Genomic DNA, 25,801 nt, shown 5'->3' with positions numbered 1-25,801 from the left:
CTTAATGCAGAGCTCTTGATTTAAGTCTTAGCAATAGAGGGCAGAGAGTCAGTTCCAACCACGAAAGACAATCAAACCTGAGCAGATATTACTTTGAGTGTTTTGACTTAAATTGTTGGTACTGAGTCTCACATAAATATTCTGTTCTGTTGTGCGTACTTCATTGACCTTAATGTAATAAACCCGCCCCTTGTTCATCACAGCTATCATATAGCGTCATTACTTGTACATTACTTTGGAGCTCATTTTCAAAAGAGAAAAACCTCCAAAATGTGGCATAAATTTGCATTTGGATGTTTTTCTCACAAAAATGTCCAAATTGGTATTTTCAAAACCAATTTTTAGACGTTTTTCTATGAAGTCCATCAGACGTGTGTTCAAATCACAAGGGGGCGTATCAAGGGCGTGTTAAGGGTGGGATATGGGTGTTCCTAAGACTTGGATGTTTTTCAGCCATAATGGAACAAAACAAAAGTGTCCAGGACTAAAACTAAGATGTTTTGAGCTAGACCTGTTTTTATAACGAATAAGGCACAAACGTGTGCCCTAAATGACCAGATGACCACTGGAGGGAATCAGGGGTGACCGCCCCCCCCCCCCATACACAGTGGTCACTGACCTCCTCCCACCCTCCACAAATATGAATACAAATATGATTTAGCAGCCTCTATGACAACCTCAGATGTTAGAGCAAGGTCTGTTAGCGCAGCATACTGGTCCCTGGAGCAGTATAGTGGTCAGTGCAGTGCACCATGGAGTGGGGGACTCTGGTCCCTATTTCCTGCTACCTGTCACATTTGTGGGAGAAAAACTCACCAGAAACCCACTGTACCCACGTATTGGTGCCCCCTTCACCCATAAGGGCTATTGTAGTGGTGTACAGCTGTGGGCATTGAGTTTGGGGGGGGGGGGGGGCTCAGCAGACAAGATAAGGGAGCAACGGTGAGATGTGTACCTTGGAGCATGTTTTTGAAATCCACTGCAGTGCACCATTTACTTCTGGATGTTTGGGAGACCAGTCTACTAAAAATGCTGGCCCCTCTTACATCCCAGTGGCTTGATTTTCTACGTTTTTCACTTGGACGATTCTTTTTTTTTTTTTTTTTTTTTTTAAATGGACCAACAAAAAAAAAAACAAAATGTCCAAAGCACAAAACCTTGTTAGAAACAGTATTTTCGAAAACAAAAGATATTCATTTTCAAAAAAGAAAAATGTCTTTCTTTTCTGTTCAGATTTTGGACTCAAAACATCTATGGATGTCATATTGAAAATCTCCCTGTACTTGTATTAGAGAGATATATAATGTACTTTTTGTCCCCAGACACAATTATTTCTCTGTACTGGGGGAGAAGAGGTATTGTGCTGGAAGGAGTTGTGGAATGTTGAATGTATGTTGTATTTGTGTTTTAAGAGAATATTTATATACAGATACATAAATATATTGTTTTCATTTAAGTATATTTGGGACCTTATCTGCTAATGAATAAAAGATTGGTTACCGTATTTTTCGGACTATAAGACGCACTTTTTTCCCCCAAAATTTGGGAGGAAAATGGGGGGTGCGTCTTATAGTCCAAAGGTAGCGTGTTTTGGATCGCCGTCCCCTACTTACGCGATGCCATGTTCCCTGGTGGTCTAGTGACGTCGGGGCAGGAAAGAGCCCCCTCTTTCTTGCCCATCGCGCTGCTCTCCGTGCTCCTGACTGCTTCCTGACGGTCTCGGCGATATTCAAAATGGCCGCCGAGATTCTCGGCGGCCATTTTGAATCTCGCCGAGACCGTCAGGAAGCAGTCAGGATCAGGAAGCAGTCAGGAGCACGGAGAGCAGCGCGATGGGCAGGAAAGAGGGGGCTCTTTCCTGCCCCGACGTCACTAGACCACCAGGGAGCATGGCATCGCGTAAGTAGGGGACGGTGATCCAAAACTCGGACAAGACGCACCGGAGCACCTAGGTTTTAGAGGAGGGAAAAAGGGAAATTTTTTTTTTCCTATTTCCCTCCTCTAAAACCTAGGTGCGTCTTATGGTCCGGTGCGTCTTATAGTCCGAAAAATACAGTAATTGTCTGTTATGAAAAGGAATATATAAAGAATATGTGGCCTGATATTCAGAGCTCATACATTAGATGGTGTTGCTATCAAGATAAGTAGCACTTGCCAGGGCCATATTTGTATTTTTAATAGTATTTTCTGGATAGCTTCAGCTTGGTCCAAGAGACCAAACCTTTGACTCCGACTCCTATTGATATTAGGCTTTAAATTTTGTGTCCTGGATCTAGAGTAGTGGTAAATATAGTTTACCAGTACTTTAGATCCAGGATAAAATATATATATATATTCAGTATAAGTTGATAAATTTACCCTATATAATGTAAGTTTTTTTGGTTTTTTTTTGAAACTGAAGTCAAAGTTGGTACATTTTTACCAACTCCACCCAAAATTGTTTCCAATTCCGCCTTTTACTCCTCAGCCCTGCTAGAGACCAGCAATATTCAATGCCAAATTCTAAAAAAAGGTTGCCTAAGGTGACCAGATGACCATCTGGGTAACAGTGCTGAATATCACTGTTATCCAGGCAGGGGTGTGCTGGTAAATTTTTAACAACAGGCTGTTTCTCCGGACGTAGCCAGCTCTGCAGTTGGAACGGCCAGGGATGGCCGGGGGTGGGGGAGCAACACTTGCCTCTCTCTCCTCCCTCGCTTCATGTGGGCACGCTAGGCATACCTTTGCTAGCAGCCAATAAATGGCCTGCCACCACTCCCAACGTCTTGCTCTGAGCAGCATGCTGGAACTTCTCTCACATGCTCGAGAAGTCTCAGCCTGCTGCCCAGAGCTGGAAACAAGGAGCGGGGAGCAGCAGTAGTCTATTTACTTGGCTGGCAGGGCTCAGCATCCCCACCAGCAAAGTAAAAGATAATTCAGCAGGGGGCCCAAGCCCACATTTTGGGAGCCAGTTGTTAAAGTAGCCATGGAGGGCCCTACTTTAACAATCGGCTCCCAAAATTCTTAAAAACTTAACAACCGGCTCTTGAGAGCCTGCTCCAGCACACCACTGTATCCAGGTACCTTTTGGCACTGCCCCCCTTATACCCAGATATCCATCATCGGTGAATTGCTGAATATAACCTGTCCATGGTGGCTGGCTGATTACTTCAGCTGAATATCATGCAGTTTTCATCTTGATTTTACCAAAGTTTTTCTCCTGTTCTGTGTCTTTGAGAAACAAAATAGTGATTTGGACCCAAAGACTTGCATTGAAACATAACAGCCTCTGTTGATATGTTTTGCTTTCCATTGTTTCAGGCTAGAATACGAGAACAAAATTGCTGATTTGGAGACCATGAAAGTAGAAATTGATAAAATGCGGGAAGCTGAGATTAGTCAATGGGAAGAAAAATTGCGTTCTCAACAGTTGACGGAAGAATCGGCCAGGAAAGAACTTCAGAATGCTAGGTTAAAATTTTCATTCCAAATATAAACTACTAGTCGTTCAGCCCGTAAAAACGGGCTAGTATAGGAAGGGGGGGGGGTTGAAAGGACCCCCACCCCGCCGCCGAGTTCGCCGCCGTCGCCACCCACCTTCCACCCGGTCGGGCCCTTGCTCCGCTATTGAAACAGCGAGGGCACGCAGCACACGGCTCTACTGCTGAGCTGCCGTGGCCTTCCTTCTTCTTCTCTGCCTGTGTCCCGCCCTCGTGTGACGTAACGTCGTCGAGGGCGGGACACAGGCAGAGAAGAAGAAGGAAGGCCGACAGCAGCTCAGCAGAGCTGTGTGCTGCGTGCCCTCGCTGTTTCAATAGCGGAGCGAGGGCCCGACCAGGTGGAAGGTGGGTGGCAGCGGCGACTCCGGGTGGGGGGAGCGTTAGCGATAGCGGTGTCCCTCGCAAATACGCAGTAGAGACCCTCTCTGTTCCGCCCCCGTCATCACATATTGATGCGGGGGCGGGGCAGAGAGGGTCTCTACTGCGCATTTGCGAGTGAGTACGACACTCGCCATTTATATATATTGATTCTATTCTTTTGTTATATGTAATTGATGTTTGTTTTTGATTGTTTATCATTGCAAAGTAACTCCAATTCATTTACAATGATCTGAATACATGATTCTGAATCTTTCATTCAATAATTATTAAAGTGCAGCTTAGATACACTGAAATAGTCTGATATCTTTTCTTGACAATTCAGGATTTTATGCAGTGATTATCATTGTATTCTAATTTGTATCTAGAGGACTGTTAAAACTGTGTGTTTATCACCTAACAAAATGGTAAAAGCGATCTATACAAAACAAGTTTTAAAGATTACAAAATCATCAATGCATAAAATAAAACAGAAATTAACAATATATCAGTACCTGATCGCTTTTTACCATTTTATTAGGTGATAAATTACATTTGAGTAAATAAAATGATGAAAGATGTAATTGGATGAACTGATTTATTTGCCCTGCTAAATTTTAGATCAAAACTTCAACAACAAAGTATTTACGTCGAACAGCTAGAAAAAGAGAAAACTGAAACTGCAGATCACAAGCAGGTAAGTGTACCCTCTTGAGGTAACAGGTGTTGGAAAGAAATTATACAGAAGAGGTTAATTTGTTTGTGTGGAGGCAAAATAATTCTCCAAAAACATAATGGAATGGAATTAAATTTGGTGTGGGGGATAAAATGGTAAAAATTATACACATAATTCAAAAGTGGCCAGATTGGAGCAGGGTTCTGGACAAACAAAGCCCCAGTGCATTTTTGTGGGAGAAACAGTTCCATCTTTTGCAGCATAGAAACTTGAATTCACTGAACCGTAGGAAATGACTGCTTCTTAAATGCCTCTCTCCTCTCTTCTACACTCCCAGTCACAGATAAGCATAGCGCCCACAGCGATACAGCAGACACACAAATATATACAAACACACGCACAGATGAACTGGAAGTAATTTTGTGAGTGAAGCCCTTCCACACCATATGCACAGATGTACACAGACACACTCAGCAGTAGAAAAGAATTCCATGAGCCATGATAGTCATGCTTTCCCCACTTGTTCTCTTTGCTTTGAGTCATTTAAGACTCATTTGCAACACTTTGTCTTAATGTATATTTACCTGTGTGAATATTAACAAAGAACACATAGAGGGGCATAATCGAACGAAAACGTCTATCTTCATGGGCGTTTATCTCCGAGAACGGGTCCGTGAAGGGGCGGACCGAACCGTATTTTCGAAAAAAAATAGACATCCATGTTTTATTCAACAATTTGTGAGCTGGGCGTTTTTGTTTTTCAGTGATAATGGAAAATGAAAGCACCCAGCTCAAAAACGAATAAATGCAAGGCATTTGTTCATGGGAGGGGCCAGGAGTCGTAGTGCACTGGTCCCCCTCACATGCCAGGACACCAACCGGGCACCCTAGGGGGCACTTTTACAAACACAAAAAAAAAAAGGTAAAAGAGCTCCCAGGTGCATAGCACCCTTCCCTTGTGTGTTGAGCCCCCCAAATCCCCCTCAAAACCCACTGCCCACAAGTCTACACCATTACTATAGCCCTAAGGGGTGAAGGGGGGCACCTACATGTGGGTACAGTGGGTTTGGGGGGGTTGGACGACTAAGCATTAAGCAGCACAATTGTAACAGGTAGGGGGGGGGGGGGATGGGCCTGGGTCCACCTGCCTGAAGTCCACTGCACCCCCTAACAACTGCTCCAGGGACCTGCATACTGCTGCCAGGGAGGTGGGTATGACATTTGAGGGTGAAAATAAAAAGTTGTGAAACATCATTTTTTTGTGGTGGGAGGGGGTTAGTGGCCACTGGGGGAGTCAGGGGAGGTCATCCCCGATTCCCTCTGGTGGTAATCTGGTCATTTAGGGCACTTTTTGGGGCCTTATTCGTGAAAAAACAGGGTCCAGGAAAAGTGCCCTAAATTCTAGCTACAAACGCATACTTTTTTCCCATTATCGGCGAAAGGCGCCCATCTCTGTTCGGGGTGATAACCATGCCCCAGTCCCGCCTTCACCACGCCTCTGACACGCCCCTGTCAACTTTGTACGCTTCATCGATGGAGTGCAGTTGAAAACGTCCAAGTTCGGCTTTCGATTAAACCGCGTTATTCGTTTTTGTGAGATAAACGTCCATCTCCCGATTTAGGTCGGAACTTGGGCGTTTTTCTCGTTCGATTATAAGCAGGAAAGTGACTTGCACCCTGAGCCAGCCTTAGATGTTTGATGTTAAGAAAAACCCTTGGCAAAAGCATGTCGCCTTTCTAGAGCCGAGATCCAGGTAGGGCCATAATTTGCTTATCCCAGGGTCAAAAGCATTTTTGGGTGCTAGTCCAGGTCATAGTAATACTGTACCGCAGGAGCTGGTTGATAATGTGCAGTTCCGAAGGGCCTTAAAGACCTTGTTCAGAGATATGGGTGTGCAGGGAGGATGAGTTGATCTGGTTTATTTATGTGATTGTGTTTTTAAGAATGTTTAGAGTATTGTATGTGAAGTACGTGGATGTGTTTTATGTTAATTTCAATGTATGATGTTTGTTAAATTTGTGACCAATTTGTATGCTTATCGAAAAAGGTGGATCATCAAGGTTTAAAATTGTATTTTTATATTCACAAGAAAAACTTGTTATTTCAGCTCTTTATGTTGCCCTTAGCCTCCTACATTTCTGCGTTGATAGCTGATATATATTCTGATGTACGTATGTTTTTCTTTTATAGCAAATACATGACTTGCACATCCAGGTCACTTCACTTACCGAGTCGGAAAATGATCTGATCAACACCAACCAAAAGCTGAGGGAGTTAGTGGAGAGATTGAAACAGGACAGTCGTCTTGCAAGAAGTCAAGCAGAGAAGGCTCAGCAAGAAGCAGAGAAGTATGTCTTTTTATGGTTCTTCACAAGGTTTCCCCCGGGTTCTATATATGGCCCGAGATCCCACATGCAATTTAATTGAATAACGAGCTCAAAAAACATCAATAATTGGGTGCTAGTTTATAGCTATTTTATATCAACCAGCAGAGCCGGTAGTGGGAGGCGGGGCTGGAGGTTGGGAGGCGGGGATAGTGCGGGGCAGACTTATACGGTCTGTGCCAGAGCCGGTGGTGGGAGGCGGGGATAGTGCTGGGCAGACTTATACGGTCTATGCCAGAGCCGGTAGTGGGAGGCGGGGATAGTGCTGGGCAGACTTATACGGTCTATGCCAGAGCCGGTGGTGGGAGGCGGGGATAGTGCTGGGCAGACTTATATGGTCTATGCCAGAGCCGGTGGTTGGGAGGCGGGGATAGTGCTGGGCAGACTTATACGGTCTATGCCAGAGCCGGTGGTGGGAGGCGGGGATAGTGCTGGGCAGACTTATATGGTCTATGCCAGAGCCGGTGGTTGGGAGGCGGGGATAGTGCTGGGCAGACTTATATGGTCTGTGCCCTGAAGAGCACAGGCACAAATCAAAGTAGGGTATACACAAAAGTAGCACACATGAGTTGTCTTGTTGGGCAGACTGGATGGACCGTGCAGGTCTTTTTCTGCCGTCATCTATTATGTATGTATGTTATAAGGTATCAACCACCAAGCTGGAGGAACAGGGACCACTACGAACGTGACAAGTTAAACAAAGGAATAGCCTGGTTTCGATGTTGCACCGTAATCACAGCAGTACACTGCTTTTGTTTGAGTTTTGGATTTGTAGTCTTTTTAAAGATTGTATCCACTTTTAGCATCTTGTGAAGCCTTTTGGGCTTTTTATCTACATGCAGACTCTTGAGGCAGGCACTCTGGCGAAACATGAAACACGGTGTTGTATCGAGTCCATGCTACTCCTTGGGCACCTATTGCACATAGCACGTGGCCATGGGAGGAATGTGGGCGTGTCGGGTGTCCTGAAAAGTTGTGCATGTAGTTATGGAGTAGGTAAGCAGCAGACTTTTAAACCAGGTTTCAGCAGGTGTAAGTCTGGCACCCAGGGCTTTTTTCGAGGGGGGTACTGAGTTACCGGCACCTTTTCTATCGTCTGCTAAATTTGACCCGTGGTCCCCAAATTTTAATGAAAAAGCTCAGGCTGTACACACCAATTCTGCCTTTGTCATAGATTCTGTGACTGGTTGCAGGGGGCCTGGCTATTGTGGGGTGGGTCCCTCAGTGATCACCCCACCCCAGAAGGGTGGCCTGGCATTTGAATACCGGCACCTTTTTCGCTAGAAAAAAAATGCACTGCTGGCACCTAACATTAGGGCGTGGGAATTGGCAGTAAGCACAGTTCTATAAAGGTGTCTGCTCTTTATAGAACAGCGCTTAGCGCCATTTATAGAATCTGGCCCTTTGAGAGCAATTTTATAAAGGAGGTGGGTGTGTGTGTGTACAACAAATTTCTACACGTATAAGTAAGTTCTTATAAAATTGCCCCCAAATTTATACATGCACAAAAGTCTGCCATCATCAATAGTTCATATGTTTGTGCAATATATAACATAGTAACATAGTAGATGACGGCAGAAAAAGACCTGCATGGTCCATCCAGTCTGCCCAACAAGACAAACTCATATGTGTATACCTTACTTTGAATTTGTACCTGTCCTTTTCAGGGCACAGACCATATAAGTCTGCCCAGCAGTATTTCCCGCCTCCCAACCACCAGTCCCGCCTCCCATCACCGGCTCTGGTACAGACCGTATAAGTCTGCCCTCCTCTATCCTCGCCTCCCAACCACCCCCCCCCCCCCCTCTTCCCCCCAACTGCTCCGCCACCCAATTTCAGCTAAGCTTCTGAGGATCCATTCCTTCTGCACAGGATTCCTCTATGCATATCCCACGCATGTTTGAACTCCGTTACCGTTTTCATCTCCACCACCTCCCGCGGGAGGGCATTCCAAGCGTCCACCACCCTCTCCGTGAAAAAATGCTTCCTGATATCTTTCCTGAGTCTGCCCCCTCTTCAATCTCATTTCATGTCCTCTCGTTCTACCGCCTTCCCATCTCCGGAAAAGATTCGTTTGCGGATTAATACCTTTCAAATATTTGAACGTCTGTATCAAATATTTGAAAGGTATTAATGCGATAACCCGGCACACAGGAGCAGTAAGGTACTGCCGGGTGGGGAGGGGGGGGCACTCCCTCAAGATTGTTTGCCCTGGGTCCGGCTTGGTCTCTCGGCAGCCCTGACTAGAATACCAGCATTTAAGTTTGCTCTGACTACTTAAATCTAGGTGGCTACTTATAAATTTACCATCTGTCTGCATAAAAGACATTAATCTTGTTCTCTTGTTTGATTTTTTTTTGTGCAGAGCATTAGAAGATAAACATGTAGAATGGCTGGAGGAAAAGCATAAGTTTCAGCAGCATCTCACAGAAATAGAAGAAAAGTATGGACAGACGAAAGAGAGATTGCAGCGTGCAGCAGTGGCTCAGAAAAAGGCATGTGTAATGCTGTCCTCAGAGCAACGGCTATCGGGAACAGCAGACAGCAGCCAAAAAAAATAAGTTTTTGTTATCTCTGGCGAAAAATAAAGAAAAAGAATGACAAAAAAAAGAGAGAAATATTTTTAAAATATTAAAATGAAAGAAAAACCAATAAAACACACAAAACTAAGCATTAAAACAGACATTGAGAACAACGGATTTTCAGAACGATGGCCGCTGCCTCCTTCCAGATAGCCCTTTGCTCAGAGGCTGGGCCGTGTTACAATTGATACTTCCAATCCCATCTTTGTAGTCTCAAGTTTTCATGCTCCCTTAAAGCTTTGCAATCCCCTTGCTTTAAAATTCGAATATCTTTATTAGAAAAATCCACTGAAATCTTTAATTAGGCCCACGTAAAAAGAGATGATATCTGTCCGTGATACATTGTTTTGTCTCTTCAGTCCTGAAGACCACAAAGACATTGAGTAGAAAGGTTCAGATAAGAGCCACATGACTCTTAAATGTATGCACTTACATTAGGCGCTTATCCCTGTTATTCTACAACGAAGTGCGTTCATTTTAGGAACACCCCTGTTGAGCTCATGACCCACCTATTTCCATGCCCCTTTTCCAAATTGCACATAAATTTTAATTAACTTTAATTAGTGACAATAATTGCTTGTTAAGCCAATTATTGGCACCAATTTGCTTGTACGGCAATTAAATTGCGCACGTTAATTAGGTGCACGCCCAAATTTGCACGTGCAATTTTTGGCGACTTTTACAGAATTATGAGGCTTCGGGTCTAGCCCTTTGTGAGTAGTGTCCTTTGATAAGATTAAGTACATAAGCATCGCCATACTGGGACAGACCAAGGAGGCATATTTTCAAAGCACTTAGCCTTCCAAAGTTCCATAGAAACCTATGGAACTTTGGAAGGCTAAGTGCTTTGAAAATATGCCTCTTGCAAGGGTCCATCGAGCCCAGCACCCAGTCACCGACAGCGGCCAAAAGAACAAGCAATTTGTCCCGCCCATCCTAGAAATACTGTATTCCCTCGTCCATTCAATAACATTCTATGGCTTTTTCCTCCAGGAAGCCGTCCAACCCTTTTTTGAAGTCCGCTAAGTTAACCGCCTTAACCACCTTTTCCGGCAGCGAATTACAGAGTTTAACTATGCGTTGAGTGAAGAAACATTTCCTCCAATTCGTTTTAAATTTACCACACTTCTGCTTCATCACATGTCCCCTTGTCCTAGTATTTTTGGAAAGCGTAAACAGACGCTCCACATCGACCCGTTCCATTCCACTCATTATCTTATAGGCCTCTATCATATCTCCCCTCAGCCGCCTTTTCTCCATGCTGAAGAGCCCCAGCCTCTTCAGCCTATCCTGATAGGGAAGCCGTCCCATCCCCTGTATCATCTTTGTCACCCTTCTCTGCACCTTTTCCCAATTCCACTGTGTCTTTTTTTGATGTGCGGCGACCAGAATTGAACACAATACTCGAAGTGTGGTCGCACCATGGAGCGATACAATGGCAGAATAATATCCTTATTTTTGTTTTCCATCCCTTAAACTAGTTGCTTATCTTTAGATTCAAATGTGACATTTCAAGTAGAACTGTGATGGATATGTTACTTTTACAAAGCAATATTTGAAATTACTGTATGTACTTAAATCTATCAACATTTATTTTTTGCAGAGGAAAACTTTGAATGAAAATAAGCAGAAAAGACTGCAGGAGAAGATTGAGCTGCTAGAGGCGAAGAAAGAAGAACTTGAAACAGAAAGGCAAATACTGAATAGGTAATACTGATACTTATTTATTTTTTTAAACTATGACCGGCTTGTTGCCTAAAGTATAATGGGGGCCCTTTTACAAAGTGGCAGTAAGCCCAACACGGGCTTACCGCTTGCTAAAAAGGAAGTACCCGCCGGGCTACCGCAGCAGCCCGGCGGTAGATCCTTCAGCGATTAAAGCTCAGGTATGCTTTCTTGCGACCGTCAGCATACTGAACGGATTTTGACAATTTGACTGGTGGTTCTGAGACAGCATTGGTGAAACGTTGGCCAACGTTGACCACGGTCAATAAAAAAGAAGACTTAGAAGAGACAGAACAATGGCGAGATTCAACATCCTAAGCTAAGTGTTTATTGAAATTTGTTTCACTTGAGCTTTAATAATGCGCTGAAGGAGGCTTTATATCGTAAAAATAGGAGGTTTTTTGCCCATGATGAAGCAGTCCCAGATCTCTTAACACAGTTGTGTATGAAAGAGGAGCTTCTTGAGGCTTTTTCCTCCTTTTATAGATATATCTTTTCTCCTCCTTCAGCAGAAGTCATTTTCCTCCTGCAATGAATGGGCTTACTATAAATTGAGTTTTCCGAATTATATAATTAGTGATTAACTTTCGTGGATACTCATTTCTCTATTGAAAATTTAGTTCATCTCTAACATTAGCACATGGCCATTAATTTGGAAAATGGAAAATCTGCCTATTTTCCGGCAGCAGTAGAAAGCAGCCTTCACTCCCTTATCTGGGTCTTTCCGCACGCCCAGACCACTTTCTAAGGCGGCTTTATAAAAGAACCCTTAGGTGTTTTATACCCAACGTCTTGTTTTGCAGACGGAACATTCCCTACGAAGAACACACACGACTTCAGAAAAGGTTAAGGGATCTACAGCGCAGGCATAATGAATTTCGTAGTGTAATACTAGGTTCTAATCTGCCGTCTTCAGTCCAGCTGAATCCAGGTCGTTTTCTGTCTTCCACTATGATTCCTGGGTCTGAGCCATCGTTTCCTCTTCTTCAGGTAAGAAGCTAGTTGATTAAAGAAATTGTTACACGAAGGAATAAAAGAACAATGATTTGCGTTAATCTATATCTATCTATCTATCTATCTATCTATCTATCTATCTATCTATCTATCTATCTATCTATCTATCTATCTATCTATCCTATATAATAATTCTCACCTCCAACAGGATGTGCTTGGGACCGTGCCTGCCGGAAGTGGTCTGCTAGGCAGGCACGCACTGACCTCAGTGACAGACAATTTGGCAAAGCAAAACAATCTGAGTGCTGGCCATTAGGACACAGGGTTGATAGGAGAGTTTTAAAAGACTGAAGGAAACGAAAGTGTTAAACTGGAGAAGGGGGGGGGGGGGGGGGAGTTGTGAATGACTGAAAGACATGCAAATTTGGGACAGGAAAACAATCTCAATGCTGGCCATTAGCACACAGGGTACATAGGACAGTTTTAAAAGACTGAAGGAACCAAAAGTGTTCGGGGGGGGGGGGGGGGGGGGGGGGGGGGGAAGTTCTGAATGAATGAAAGAAATGCAAATTTACGAGACGAACACAATCTGAATGCGGGGCATTTGTACACAGGGTAGATAGGACACTTTTTTTAAAAAATGAAGGACGTGAAAGTATTACATCTTGGGGGAGGGGTGAGGAGGAAAGCGGTGGGGTATCCGGATACTGGGCGTTAGGGCCTCGGGGGTACATAGACTTTTGAAAGCCTTAAGGAACCCAAAGTGTGGGAAGGAGGAGGAAAAGGAGGGGAGGGAACGGAGTGAGGGGCATTAGGAACAGGGGAGGGGGCCCTGTCACACACTCTCATTCTCACACACACACTGTCACACAGACAGTCTCACTCTGTCACACCCGCACATTCACTCTGGCTCTCTCTCTCAAACATACACACTCCCAGGAAAACCTTGCTAGCGCCCGTTTCATTCGTTCCAGAAACGGGCCTTTTTTTACTAGTATATATATAATATATTTATTTGTTGCATTTGTATCCCACATTTTCCCACCTATTTGCAGGCTCAGTGTGGCTTACATTGTTCCGTCATGGCGATCGCCATTTCCGCAGTGAGAGATACAAGTGGTATTACATTAAAGATTATGATTGACATAGTAGGTTAAGCAGTCAAGTATAAAGAGTTCATATCAAATATATAAATGGCAAGTGACCGACTCACCTGCAGATGCGCAGTAGAGACTTCCCTCTCTGTCCTGCCCTCGCGTCAAGACAGAGAGGGAAACGGAGTCGGACGCTGCCGCTGGAGCCTGGAAACGAACATCGCGCGCACCAACCTCCACCCTCCCCCCCATCCCCGCCGGCCCCCTCCGAATCGGGCCCTCTGCACTGACCTGACAGCGCCTCTCACCTCCGTGTGGAAGCGCTGCAGACAGCAGCAGAGCGATATGCTGCTGCCTGCAGCGCTTTCACACGGAGGTGAGAGGCGCTGTCAGGTCATTGCAGGGGGCCCGGCACGGAGGGGGGAGGGAGCGGCGGCGAGGAGGGTAGCTGGAAATCTCGCCCGTTTTAACGGGCTTAACGGCTAGTTCATATATAGGTTACTGGTGTCTTAAGGAGTTTTCTTTTTTTTTTTTTTTGCAGTGATTGTTACTAACTTCCCATTTGATCCTTGAGATTAATATGATGGGTAAATAAGCTTGCATGCACTATTCTTCATTGCTTTGTTGTGTCACAATAAAACAAAGAATAATTCCTTAACTTGTAATGTTTGAAGGCACTGTATATGATGAGAACAGTAAGGTTCTTTTCCCCTTTCAACATCTGTCTGTGAATGTTGCCTCTTGACTGCAAAGGTGCCCCAGTATTCTGAGGCCTTGATCTTCTCTGTCCTGAGCCATCAATGTACACAGATTTGTACAGGGAAGCAAACTGAATCCTGGTACCCAGATGGACCTAATTTACATAAGAACATAAGAGTAACCCTACAGGGTCAGACCAATGGTCCATCTAGCCTAGCGTCCTGTTTCCAACAGTGGCCAAGCCAGGTCACAAGTACCTGGCAGAAATGCAAAATTTAACTAATGATACATTTCAAAAAGTCTGAATCTCTTCATTGTATGAGTCTGGCAGTTTTGTAGTCTAAAAATAATAAGATCTGGATGTTTGCAAATCTCAAGTATGGAGATGATTTTGGGGGGTTTTGTTTTCTTTTTGCTCTTTTTTTTCCATTGCCTCTTGTGTGTTCAGGTCGCATGTCAGCGTCTCAGCGCTTCCGAGCGTATGCAACTTAACCTGTCCTTCCACTCACTACTTTAGAAAGGTGTGATGACAATGTTAGAAAACGGCCAGGAAAGCACAAAAACTGACATGAAGAAAATATAAGGAAGGTGCTGCGGAGGAGGGAGCTAGAGAGAGATGAAGTTTAAGGGGTCCTTTTACTAAGGTGCACTGGAAAATGGCCTGCACTAGTGTAGGCGCGGGTTTTGGGCGCACGCAGATCCATTTTTCAGTGCACCCAAAACCCGCGCCTGCAAAAAATGCCTTTTAAAAATTTTTTGCTTAAAATGGATGTGCTTCAAAATAAAAATTGCCACATCTCCATTTTGGGTCTGAAACCTAACCACCCGTCAAAGACTTAGCGGTAAGGTCTCTCGCATTAACTGTGCGGTAATCACCTACGCACATCAAGTCGGACTTACCGCCCGATTTTTGCCGTGTGCCAGAAAATAAAATATATTTCCTGGCGCTAGTAAAAAAGGAAATTACCGCAAGGACCATGCGGTAGCCCAGCGGTAACTCTGAATTGGTGTACGTTGGGCATGCGTAGTCACCTACGCGGCTTAATAGAAGGGCCCCTTAGAGAGCTGATTTAGCCCCTGCACTGAAAGTGAATTTTAGAAGGATGACAGTGCTGAAAAAACTCCAGTGTCTGCTTCTTCAAGCAAGCTATTTTCTAGTTTGTTTTTGGCTGATTCAGAAATATGCGTTTGAGGGAGAAGAGGGCAGCTCCAGTGGAAGGGTCAGCACAAAGGTATCTGACACCTAGGCAAGCCTCTCCCCTCAGAGCTTTGGTTGGGGAGCAGGGAGGGAGTGTTCCCTCACTCAGAATACTGGCTGGGGGTTTGCCCCAAGAAAAAGATTGCAACTTATAGTCTCAAGCTATAAAGAAATGAAAGTTTACACTCGCTGGTTATACGCAGCAAAAACTGTACAGCTGCTGAATATATTCAGCCAAAATTGTAGCAGTTAAATTATACAGCAGTGGGCTATCATGTTGTTAAGTTATAAACAAGTATTCTGCATCCACACATTGTCCCTCTTATCCAGCAATGAGTGCAGGGCAGAACGTAGGGCATTTTCCAATAGTACTCGCCATACAAAGTAAAGATGCCTAATGCTGGTGTTTCATCTCAGTAACTCCTGCACCTGGCATATTATGAAGTAATACAAAACCGTACGAATGTCCTAAGTGACTTTTGTGCAGTGAGCTCCAGAACATCAATACACTTACTGGAAAAACTTAACTAGCCAGATTACTGTAAATCCCTACTTTGTAAATACCACGTTAACAGATACCTGCTGTCTGTCACCAAATCTTAAACGAGAACTACGGAGATAAAAATAAAAATTGGAATCCAAGAAGTCACTGCATGCAATGCAACACCAGAGAAATGGGAGCAATGAAGCCAGTTCTGTGAAAGAATATAAAGCTAGCAGATGTATTTTCCAAAAACCAACACATTTCTGTTATTAAATTGGAAATGCAATTATACTTTCTACTTTTGTTGTCTAGTCATTTTATTTTTCAAATTGTCTCATTTTCTCTTAACTCTGTTTTCCTGTCCATTTGCTATTTCTTTTCTTTCCTCCTATCTTCACTTCTTCCCTACATAAATCTCAGACATTGATCTTTCATTTTTATCTTGCTTCCACTTATTTTTCTTCTCTGTATATTCATATTTCACTTGTCCTACTTACTGACCCCCTCTTTTTTTTTAACTGCATGTACTTATTGCTTTCTATATCCTTCATTCCAGCCTCTCATTCTACCATCTTTCTCTCTCCCTTATTGGCCTCTCATAATTCCCCCCTTTTCTCCATATTACCATGCCCCATGTCCAGCATCTCGCTTTCTCATCCCTTCCTCCTGTTTTGTATCCAGCATCTCCCCTTCTCTTTCTTACTCCTCTCCCTCAAAGATATTCAGCATTTCCCCTTTACTTCCCTACCTTCCCCCATGTCTAGTATCACCCCTTCCCTAACTCTCCCCAAGTGTCCAACATCGCCTCTTTCCTTCCCTACATCGTCCTCTAGGTATCTGCATCTCCCCTCTTCCATTCCTACCCCTGTCGTCGCTGCTGCTGACCTTTGCCTGGCAGATGTAAAGCAGAGGGAGGGCAGCTGGTGTGGGGCCTTGAGCAGACACGTGCTCATCTGAACAAGAATTTTTTTTTAGGAGAGGGAAGGGATGCAGCAGTCCTCACGCTGTTTTAGGACTGCCTGGCCTGCTGATGACTGCTGTAATGGTGCCACTCCCAGGTTTGTGCCACCCTAGGTGGACACCTGTTTTAGTAGTGTGCTTATTTTCACTTACAGATGCTACTTTAAGTTCTTTGGTTTAGTTGTTTTAATCAGAAAAATCAGTTCCACAAAGCAATTCTCAAATCATAATCTTCAATATAAACCGTAATCAGTAAGTGAAATGGAAGCATGTAAACAAATCCCAAATAACCAGGGTCTGGACGCCATATTGACCATCTCTGCCCTGATTTCCCGCACAGGCAATCATCGTAACAGAATAGGTTGTTCAGACGAAGGCCAGCACTGGCCCAGGGCACCAAAATCCCAGTCCAGTCTACCTTCAGACTTCTAGAGGAATAGGTACTGGACTGGGATTTTGGCACCCTTTACCTGGTCCAGCAGGAGGAGGAGGCGATACTGGATCACAGGTGAAAGGAGAGAGATACCAGATTGCAAGGGGGCATCAATGCAAAAGTTAGCTCAGGGAGCCACAGTCCACTGAGGTGTCATTAGTTCATACATCTCCTTATAAAATAAAATTCTTCGGTAAAAATATTTAAAACCTTCTCAGTGTGCAAGAGTTGGGCTTTGTCTTTGTTTTGTAAACATCTTGTGATTTTACAGGAAGAGCAGCATCAAAGAGATCTTTTCTTTCTCCGTAAACGGTTGGAAGAGCTGGAAACCTCACAGAGAAAGCAGATGGAAGAACTTGGGCCACCCGGAGAATCCGTTAAGATGGAAGCTTGGACTTACGTGGAGGAACGCAATACAATGGAAGAGAAGGAGAATTGATGAGATGGTGACCCAAATCAAGCTTCAGTCCTTGAGATCTCTATTTTCAGTGTTTTGCACATGAAAATTATTTATAAATGAATCAATATTTATAGAAGGAAAGATGGCAATATTGTATCTGCATACACTTGTGAAGAAATGGATCAAATGTGTTTTTATTTTTTTATTCACTAAGTATATTTTACATTGAACAAAAATAAGTCTTCCCTTTGGTTTATATATGCTATGTAGGTGCCATGAAGGTTTTGTGCGAATAAAATGATTTCCTAGTGTATGAGAACTATGCCTTTCTAAAATGTTTGTAAGTGCTTGATGAAAATCAGGCTTCTAGTGACCTGAAATCAAACATGACGCACAAACTTTTTCTTTTAACCTCCTCAGTAAAATGTGTTTACACTAATTTAAAAGTTAAATGCAATGATTATGTGTACGATTTAACATTTGTATTGCTAAATGTATACAAAAGATTTATTCGATTTTTTAATAAATATTTTTATACCACACTTTCTATTTCAGGAATCCTCTTTTAGTTTTCTTTGTTGTTCATTTTGTGAAAAGATTGGACAGTGCTCTGTATAGGTAAAAGAGGTTCTTGTACTGCCTCCGAGAGCGACGTATGATGAGAGAGACTTGGGGGCTCATTTTCAAAAGAGAAAAACGTCCGAAAAGTGGCATAAATCTGCATTTGGACGTTTTTCTCACAAAAACATTCAAATTGGTATTTTCAAAACCAGTTTCTAGACTTTTTTTTCTATGAAGTCCGTCAGAAGTGTGTTCAAATCACAAGGGGGCTTGTTAAGGGCGGGATCTAGGCTTTCCTAACGCTTGGACATTTTTCTGCCATAATAAAACAAAACAATACCATCCAGGGCTCTAAGTTGGACATTTTGGTGTAGACCTGTTTTATTAACAAATAAGCCACAAGAAAGTGCCCTAAATGACCAGATGACCACTGCAGGAATAGAGGAATGACACCCCATTACTCCTTCAGTGTGACTCCCTCCCACCCCGCAAAGATGTAACATAGTAACATAGTAGATGACGGCAGACAAAGACCTGCATGGTCCATCCAGTCTGCCCATGACAAACTCATATGTGTATACCTTACCTTGAATTTGTACCTGTCCTTTTCAGGGCACAGACCATATAAGTCTGCCCAGCAGTATTTCCCGCCTCCCAACCACCAGTCCTGCCTCCCATCACCGGCTCTGTTACAGACCGTATAAGTCTGCCCTCCCCTATCCTCGCCTCCCAACCACCACCCCCTCTTCCCCCCAACTGCTCCGCCACCCAATTTCAGCTAAGCTTCTGAGGATCCATTCCTTCTGCACAGGATTCCTCTATGCATATCCCACGCATGTTTGAACTCCGTTACCGTTTTCATCTCCACCACCTCCCGCGGGAGGGCATTCCAAGCATCCACCACCCTCTCCGTGAAAAAATACTTCCTGACATCTTTCCTGAGTCTGCCCCCCTTCAATCTCATTTCATGTCCTCTCGTTCTACCGCCTTCCCATCTCCGGAAAAGATTCGTTTGCGGATTAATACCTTTCAAATATTTGAACGTCTGTATCATATCACCCCTGTTCCTCCTTTCCTCCAGGGTGTACATGTTCAGGTCAGCAAGCCTCTCTTCATACGTCTTGGAACGTAAATCCCATACCATCCTTGTAGCTTTTCTTTGCACCGCTTCCATTTTTTAACATCCTTCGCAAGATACGGCCTCCAAAACTGAACACAATACTCCAGGTGGGGCCTCACCAACGTCTTATACAGGGGCATTAAAACCTCCTTTCTTCTGCTGGTCACTCCTCTCTCTATACTGCCTAGCAATCTTCTAGCTACTGCCACCGCCTTGTCGCACTGTTTCGTCGCCTTCAGGTCCTCAGATACTATCACCCCAAGATCCCTCTCCCCGTCCGTGCCTATCAGACTCTCCCCGCCTAACACATACGTCTCCCTTGGATTTCTACTCCCTAAGTGCATCACTTTGCATTTCTTCTCATTGAATTTTAATTGCCAAACGTTAGACCATTCTTCTAGCTTCTTCAGATCTTTTTTCATGTTTTCCACACCCTCCGGGGTGTCCACTCTGTTGGAAATCTTGGTGTCATCCGCAAAAAGGCAAACTTTACCTTGTAACCCTTCGGCAATGTCACTCACAAATATATTGAACAGAATCGGCCCCAGCACCGTAAATGAAACCGTGCATACCAGCCTTTATGACAGCTTCAGATGTTATGGCCAGTCCTATCAGAGCAGCAAGCAGGTTCCTGGAATAGCCTAGTGGTCGGTTCAGTGCACTGTAGGGTGACCCAGGCCCACAAGTCACTCTATACACTTGTGGTGGAAAATCAGCCCCCCACCCCTCCCCTCCCAAAACCTACTGTATCCACATATAGGTGATATCGGCAGCCATCAGGGCTATTGTAGTGGTGTATAGTTTGGGTACAGTAAGTTTTTCATGGTTTTGAAGGGAGCAACGGTGAGGTGTACCTATGACCTTTTATGTGAAGTCCACTGCACTGCCCCCTAGGGTGACCCACTGCTCTGCTGGGATGCCTGTGGGGCCAGTCTACTAGGAAAGCTGGCTCCTACTACGTCCCAATGGCTTGATTTTGTGCGTTTTTCACTTGTACGGGGTTTTTGTGGGTTTTTTTTGGAAAATGGTCCAAAACGATAGACGTACTAAGCACAACAACATCTAGGAAATGGTCATTTTCAAAGAAAAGAGATAAGATGTTTTTTTTGTTGTTTGAAAATAGGTCATTTTTTACTACTTGATTTTTGGACAATTTCGGCAAAACATCCAAATTTGGATTGAGACATCATATCGAAAATGCCCCTCTTAGTTTGTGTTATTTCTCACTGGAGGCTTTGTTCCAGAGAAGGGCAACGAAAATGATAAAGGTGATGGGACGACTTCTCTATGAGAAAAGGCTGAAGCAGCTAGGGTTCTTCAGCTTGGAGAGAAGACGGCTGAGCGGAGATATGATAGAGGTCTATAAAATAATGAGTGGAGTGGAACGGGTAGACGTGAATCACTTGTTTACTCTTTCCAAAAATACTAGATCTAGGGGGCATGCGATGAAGCTACAAAGTAGTAAATTTAAAATGAATCGGAGAAACGTTTTCTTCACTCAACATGTAATTAAACTCTGGAATTCGTTGCCAGAGACTGTAGTAAAAGTTAGCTTAGCGGGGTTTAATAGCTTCCTAAAGGAAGAGTCCATACACCGTTATTAAAATGGACTTGGGGAAAATACATTGCTTATTTATAGGATAAGCAGCATAAAATGTATTGTACTGTTTTGGGATCTTGCCAGGTACTTGCGACCTGGATTGGCCACTGTTGGAAACAGGATGCTGGGGTTGATGGACCTTTGGTCTTTCCTAGTATGGCAATACTTATGTACTTATGAAACAAATTTGAAAAAAAAGCCCCTTTTGACAGCGTGGGAAAGGCCTTCGTAAGGGCGTGCTGAACCCATTTTTTTTACCGCAGCTTAGTAAAAGGACCCCAAAAGGTCAAGTACATTACGTGATTCGAAAGCGCCAAACCCCTCCGAGAAAAACTGCACTGGCTCCCAATCAAAGAACGTATTGCTTTCAAAATCTGCACCCTGGTTCATAAAATTATCTACGGCGAATCCCCGGGATACATGACAGACCTCATAGACCTACTAACCAGAAACACAACAGGATCAACACGAACCTAAATCTCCACCACCCAAGCTGCAAAGGACTCAAATACAAATCAACCTATGCATCCAGCTTTTCCTACATAAGCACACAACTATGGAACGCATTACCGAAAGCCGTGAAAACAACTTATGATCATCTAAACTTCTGGAAATCATTAAAAACTAACCTGTTCAAAAAAAACATACCCTACCGACCCAACTTAAATGCCTGTACCCTGCAACACAACGAAACCAAAGCTCGTAATGGACATATAATAACTCTTCCTTTCTACGATTCTCTTCCTCTCTACGATTCTCTAATGTGTCTGTACACACAAACCTTATTCTACCACAACATTACTGTATTTGTTCATACCGGAATTGGCGAACGCCTTTACGGTACTATGTAAGCCACATTGAGCCTGCAAATAGGTGGGAAAATGTGGGATACAAATGTAACAAATAAATAAATTTACATGCACTGTTTTTATCAATTCAAGATGTTGAACATTACACAAAGAAAAAAAAAAATCAACACTACTATGTCTGATATCTACCACCGACCACAAATGATGACAAAAAAGAAAAAAAAATACAAGAGGAATGGGCAAAGAAGGCAATTAAGTACACACCACTTTTTTTTGCTGAAAGTATCTTTTTTGTAGGATGCTTGGTTGTTACCAATATTTCTTGTATTGCCACTTGCTCTTGTATTCCCTTTCCCTTTCATTTATTTGGAAGTGGGTTTGCCTTCTTTTTTCCCCTCTGTGTTTCTTCATCGTATTTGTTGCATTTGTATCCCACATTTTCCCACCTATTTGCAGGCTCAATGTGGCTTACATTTTTCCGTCATGGCGATCGCCATTTCTGGAGTGAGAGATACAATTGGTGTTACATTAGAGATCATGATTGGCATAGCAGATTAAACAGTCAAGTGGAGTGGAGGAGTGGCCTAGTGGTTAGGCTGGTGGACTTTGGTCCTGGGGAACTGGGTTCGATTCCCACTGCAGGCACAGGCAGCTCCTTGTGACTCTGGGCAAGTCACTTAACCCTCCATTGCTCCATGTAAGCCGCATTGAGCCTGCCATGAGTGGGAAAGCGCGGGGTACAAATGTAACAAAAATAAAATAGATACTATTGGAGATTATACATGGAATGTTGCTACTATTGGACATTCTACATGGAATGTTGCTATTCCACTAGCAGAAAGCGAATTTACAATATCAATGTCTCTGGTAACATTCAACAACCTGTGTACACAAACCAGGACTCTTAGCCACCAACTTCAAGAAAGTGCTAGAAACAGTTCACACCAGTATAATATAGCAGATATATAATTTATGTGTATAGAGTACCCTCAGATATGAACCACTATAACTGCAGTCAATGAATGCTGCTAAAAAGTGGCATAGCACTTCTTTCATTAGGTAACTCTAACAATTTTTTGGGAGAGCAAATTATGCTCGTTTTTTTTATGCGTCCCAATCACCACAGTGCTATAAAATCACTTGTTACTTTTAAAATAGTATATACTAGGTGAAAACTGTGCACTTATCTTTTAAGTTCTTGCCTCCCAGGCAGAACTGTCTTGCCTTGCTGAAACATTTATCAGTTGCCTTCCCCTGGAACTGCCCGACACCGCGGGGCCTCAATAGCTTTCCTCAGGGACAAGGGTTAAGGCTGCATAGATCTTACCTTCTTCCTTCTTTGTTGCTTCTTTTCTTTGTTTAAGCAATCCACAAAACAAGGCCACTTCAGGCACAGGCAGCTCCTTGTGACTCTGGGCAAGTCACTTAACCCTCCATTGCCCCATGTAAGCCGCATTGAGCCTGCCATGAGTGGGAAAGCGCGGGGTACAAATGTAACAAAAATAAAATAGATACTATTGGAGATTCTACATGGAATGTTGCTACTATTGAGATTCTACATGGAATGTTAATGTTGCTATTCCACTAGCAACATTCCATGTAGAATCTCAAATAGTAGCAACAGTGGAGGAGTGGCCTAGTGGTTAGGGTGGTGGACTTTGGTTCCTGAGGAACTGAGTTCAATTCCCGGCACAGGCAGCTCCTTGTGACCTCTGGGCAAGTCACTTAACCCTCCATTGCCCCATGTAAGCCGCACTGAGCCTGCCATGAGTGGGAAAGCGCAGGGTACAAATGTAATAAAAATAAAATAAGTATAAAGAGTTTATATTCGGGATTAGAGATAGAGTGGTGTTGTGTTGAAGTTCATTTGTGGTAGGGTAGCCTTTGGTAGTCAAGTATAGAGAATTGGGTTTTATCTAGTTCGGGCTTGAGATTAGTTGTTATTAAAACAGGTCTAGCTTAGTTTTAGTCCTGGATGTTTTTGTTTTGTTCCATTATAGCTGAAAAACGGCCAGGTCTTAGGAATGCACTGCAGACGAACAGCATAGAAAAACGTCTGGAAAATGGGTTTCAAAAGTACTGATTTGGGCGTTTTGGAGAGAAAAACATCCAAATGCTGCTTTATGCCACTTTTTAGACATTTTTCTGTTTCGAAAATGAGCCCCATAGGCGCCCATGTGCCTTTATAAAATAGATGGCAAATAGTGTCTTCTTGCCTTTGCAATCTAAGGCATCCTTTTACTGTTATGTGAAAAAGTGGCCCTTACGCAGGTTTTTCCCACAGCCATAAAATAGTCTTTTGTATTTTTGTATTAATGGCCATTGTAGTACTGTTGCCATTACTGCACAGCCATTAAAAAATTTAACCATGTGTGCTCTTATCACACGTAGTATTCCTGCCCCCCCCCCCCCCCATATCACCTAAAAAAAAAAAAAGTAAAATAGTAATATAGTTTTAGCATGTGCTATTTTGGCAATTACCACATGACTCCTGACTGTCTCCTGTGGTTTGGCATTTTCAGCTGTGTTGGGATGTTTGTTTATTTATTTATTTAGATTTTGCTGACACCTTTTTCAGTAGTAGCTCAAGGTGAGTTAGGTTCAGGTACTCTGGATATTTCTCTGTCCCAGGAGGGCTCACAATCTAAGTTTGTACCTGAGGCAATGGAGGGTTAAGTGACTTGCCCAAGATCACAAGGAACAGCAGTGGGATTTGAACCAGCCACCTCTGGATTACAAGACCAGTGCTGTAACCACTAGGCCACTCCTCCACTCCACATTAATACCTAACGCAGCTTAGTAAAATGAACCCCAAGTGACTTGTTTTAAAAGGACCTTCCACATCTCAGGATGAATGACTTCAGCCTAGGCTGTGACTATTTCACTGTTGTAAGAACTGGAGAACACAAATTTTAATATTGCATTTATTACAAATATGCACCGTAAAGAATATATTGATAGATTGAAACAAATGATACATATTATGCATATTAATAAATTTGTCTTTCAAGCTAGTGTTAGATTTGAACACAATTACAAATGTACATAGCAATCTGAGTTCTTTACTGTTTATAACATAGGAATAAAAACATGTTTTTACATTGCATTAATAGGATTATGCAGGGTTTTTTTTTCTAATAATTATATTCAAAGTACACTGGTACAAAAATACCTACTTACATTGCACCTGAAATATATATATACAGACACAGGAGCCAATTTTTCAAAATGATTTGCTGGATCTTAGAGGTGCTCCAGCACCCACAGAGCTGGCTCCTGTGCATACAGGTGAGGTATGTGGAGGAAACCATGTACACAATTAAAAATTCAAATATACACACACTTTGGTCCATGATCTGAGCCTGCTCAAAGGAGGAGTCCTTGTCACTCTGGGTAAAAGTAGGTGTGTTTTAACCCTCTAAGTAGGAGGCTGTTTTCAGAAGACCAGATCTAGTCACATAACTTGGAAAGTTATGTGGCTAGATCCTTTTTGAGGGTTTCTTATTGCTGGATTTATAGAATTATTTTATTTAGTACTTCAGGGACAGGGCCAGGGCCAGCATAACCATTAGGCAAATGGCATCATTAAGGCAGCATCTTCTAGGTGGATGGCAAAGAGCCACTGCAGTCAAAACAAAATAGATCTTGACAGCCCCACAAACTCAGGGAACCATCAACCTGTGCTTTTTTTAACTGTTGGTTATCTACTTATGTGTTTTTGCTGGATCACTCTTGGAGGAATTTTGCCGCACTGACTCTCGCCGCTTGGACGGCCACTTTTTTCAGCACTTTTGTTCCGCTGAGGATATCGCAAGGATTTTACAGCAAGAACCCCAATAGCAATCCCGTTAAGCATTTCTGCTATAACATCAGAGATTGTCCAGACTCCTGAGGCAGGTCTTTTGGGCTGAAACACGGCCGTGTCGGGTCGTCTTTTAAGCTGTTTTTCCCCATAAAAACAACTTGATATCCTCCTTGGAGCTACCTCACTTTTTTTTTGCGGGAGGGTATGGGAGCCTGAAAGGTAATTGAGGGGTGACACAAGGCTGAAGGTTCACCTAGGGGGTGTCTAATGCCCTTCCACTCGTCCAGGCAACTTTTCATTGTGTAAGAACTTAGTTTAGTATCACTAAAAGCAAAACAATGCAAGTTAAAGAAGTTTTTAAACTGTATATAGGACGTACACTGGGGACAGAGCTACAGTTTGTTGAGTACTTAGAAGCTACATTGTGATTTGTTAGTAAAGTTTATTATAAAAGTAACAGTTGCACGTAAGAGTCTTTTG

At 43.2% G+C, this 25,801-nt stretch overlaps 1 protein-coding gene across 2 annotated transcripts in view; it reads left to right on the top strand.

Annotated features, from left to right (window-relative positions):
* CEP83 (centrosomal protein 83) overlaps positions 1 to 18,112 on the top strand; it is a 60,268-nt gene extending 42,156 nt beyond the window's left edge. For both annotated transcript variants that reach the window (XM_030214604.1, XM_030214603.1), the window contains exons 10-16: positions 3,301 to 3,450; positions 4,458 to 4,533; positions 6,704 to 6,861; positions 9,263 to 9,392; positions 11,083 to 11,186; positions 12,008 to 12,194; positions 17,298 to 18,112. In XM_030214604.1, coding sequence (XP_030070464.1) covers positions 3,301 to 3,450; positions 4,458 to 4,533; positions 6,704 to 6,861; positions 9,263 to 9,392; positions 11,083 to 11,186; positions 12,008 to 12,194; positions 17,298 to 17,465 — 973 coding nt within the window. In that variant the 3' untranslated portion in view covers positions 17,466 to 18,112. The remainder of the gene's footprint in view (positions 1 to 3,300; positions 3,451 to 4,457; positions 4,534 to 6,703; positions 6,862 to 9,262; positions 9,393 to 11,082; positions 11,187 to 12,007; positions 12,195 to 17,297) is intronic.
* The last annotated feature ends 7,689 nt before the right edge of the window (positions 18,113 to 25,801 follow it).

This window comes from Microcaecilia unicolor, chromosome 9 (assembly GCF_901765095.1).
Source record: "Microcaecilia unicolor chromosome 9, aMicUni1.1, whole genome shotgun sequence".
In the NCBI taxonomy this organism is placed as follows: domain Eukaryota; kingdom Metazoa; phylum Chordata; class Amphibia; order Gymnophiona; family Siphonopidae; genus Microcaecilia; species Microcaecilia unicolor.
Note: the sequence above shows the minus strand (reverse complement) of the source record. Positions and strands in the feature narration are given on the sequence as shown.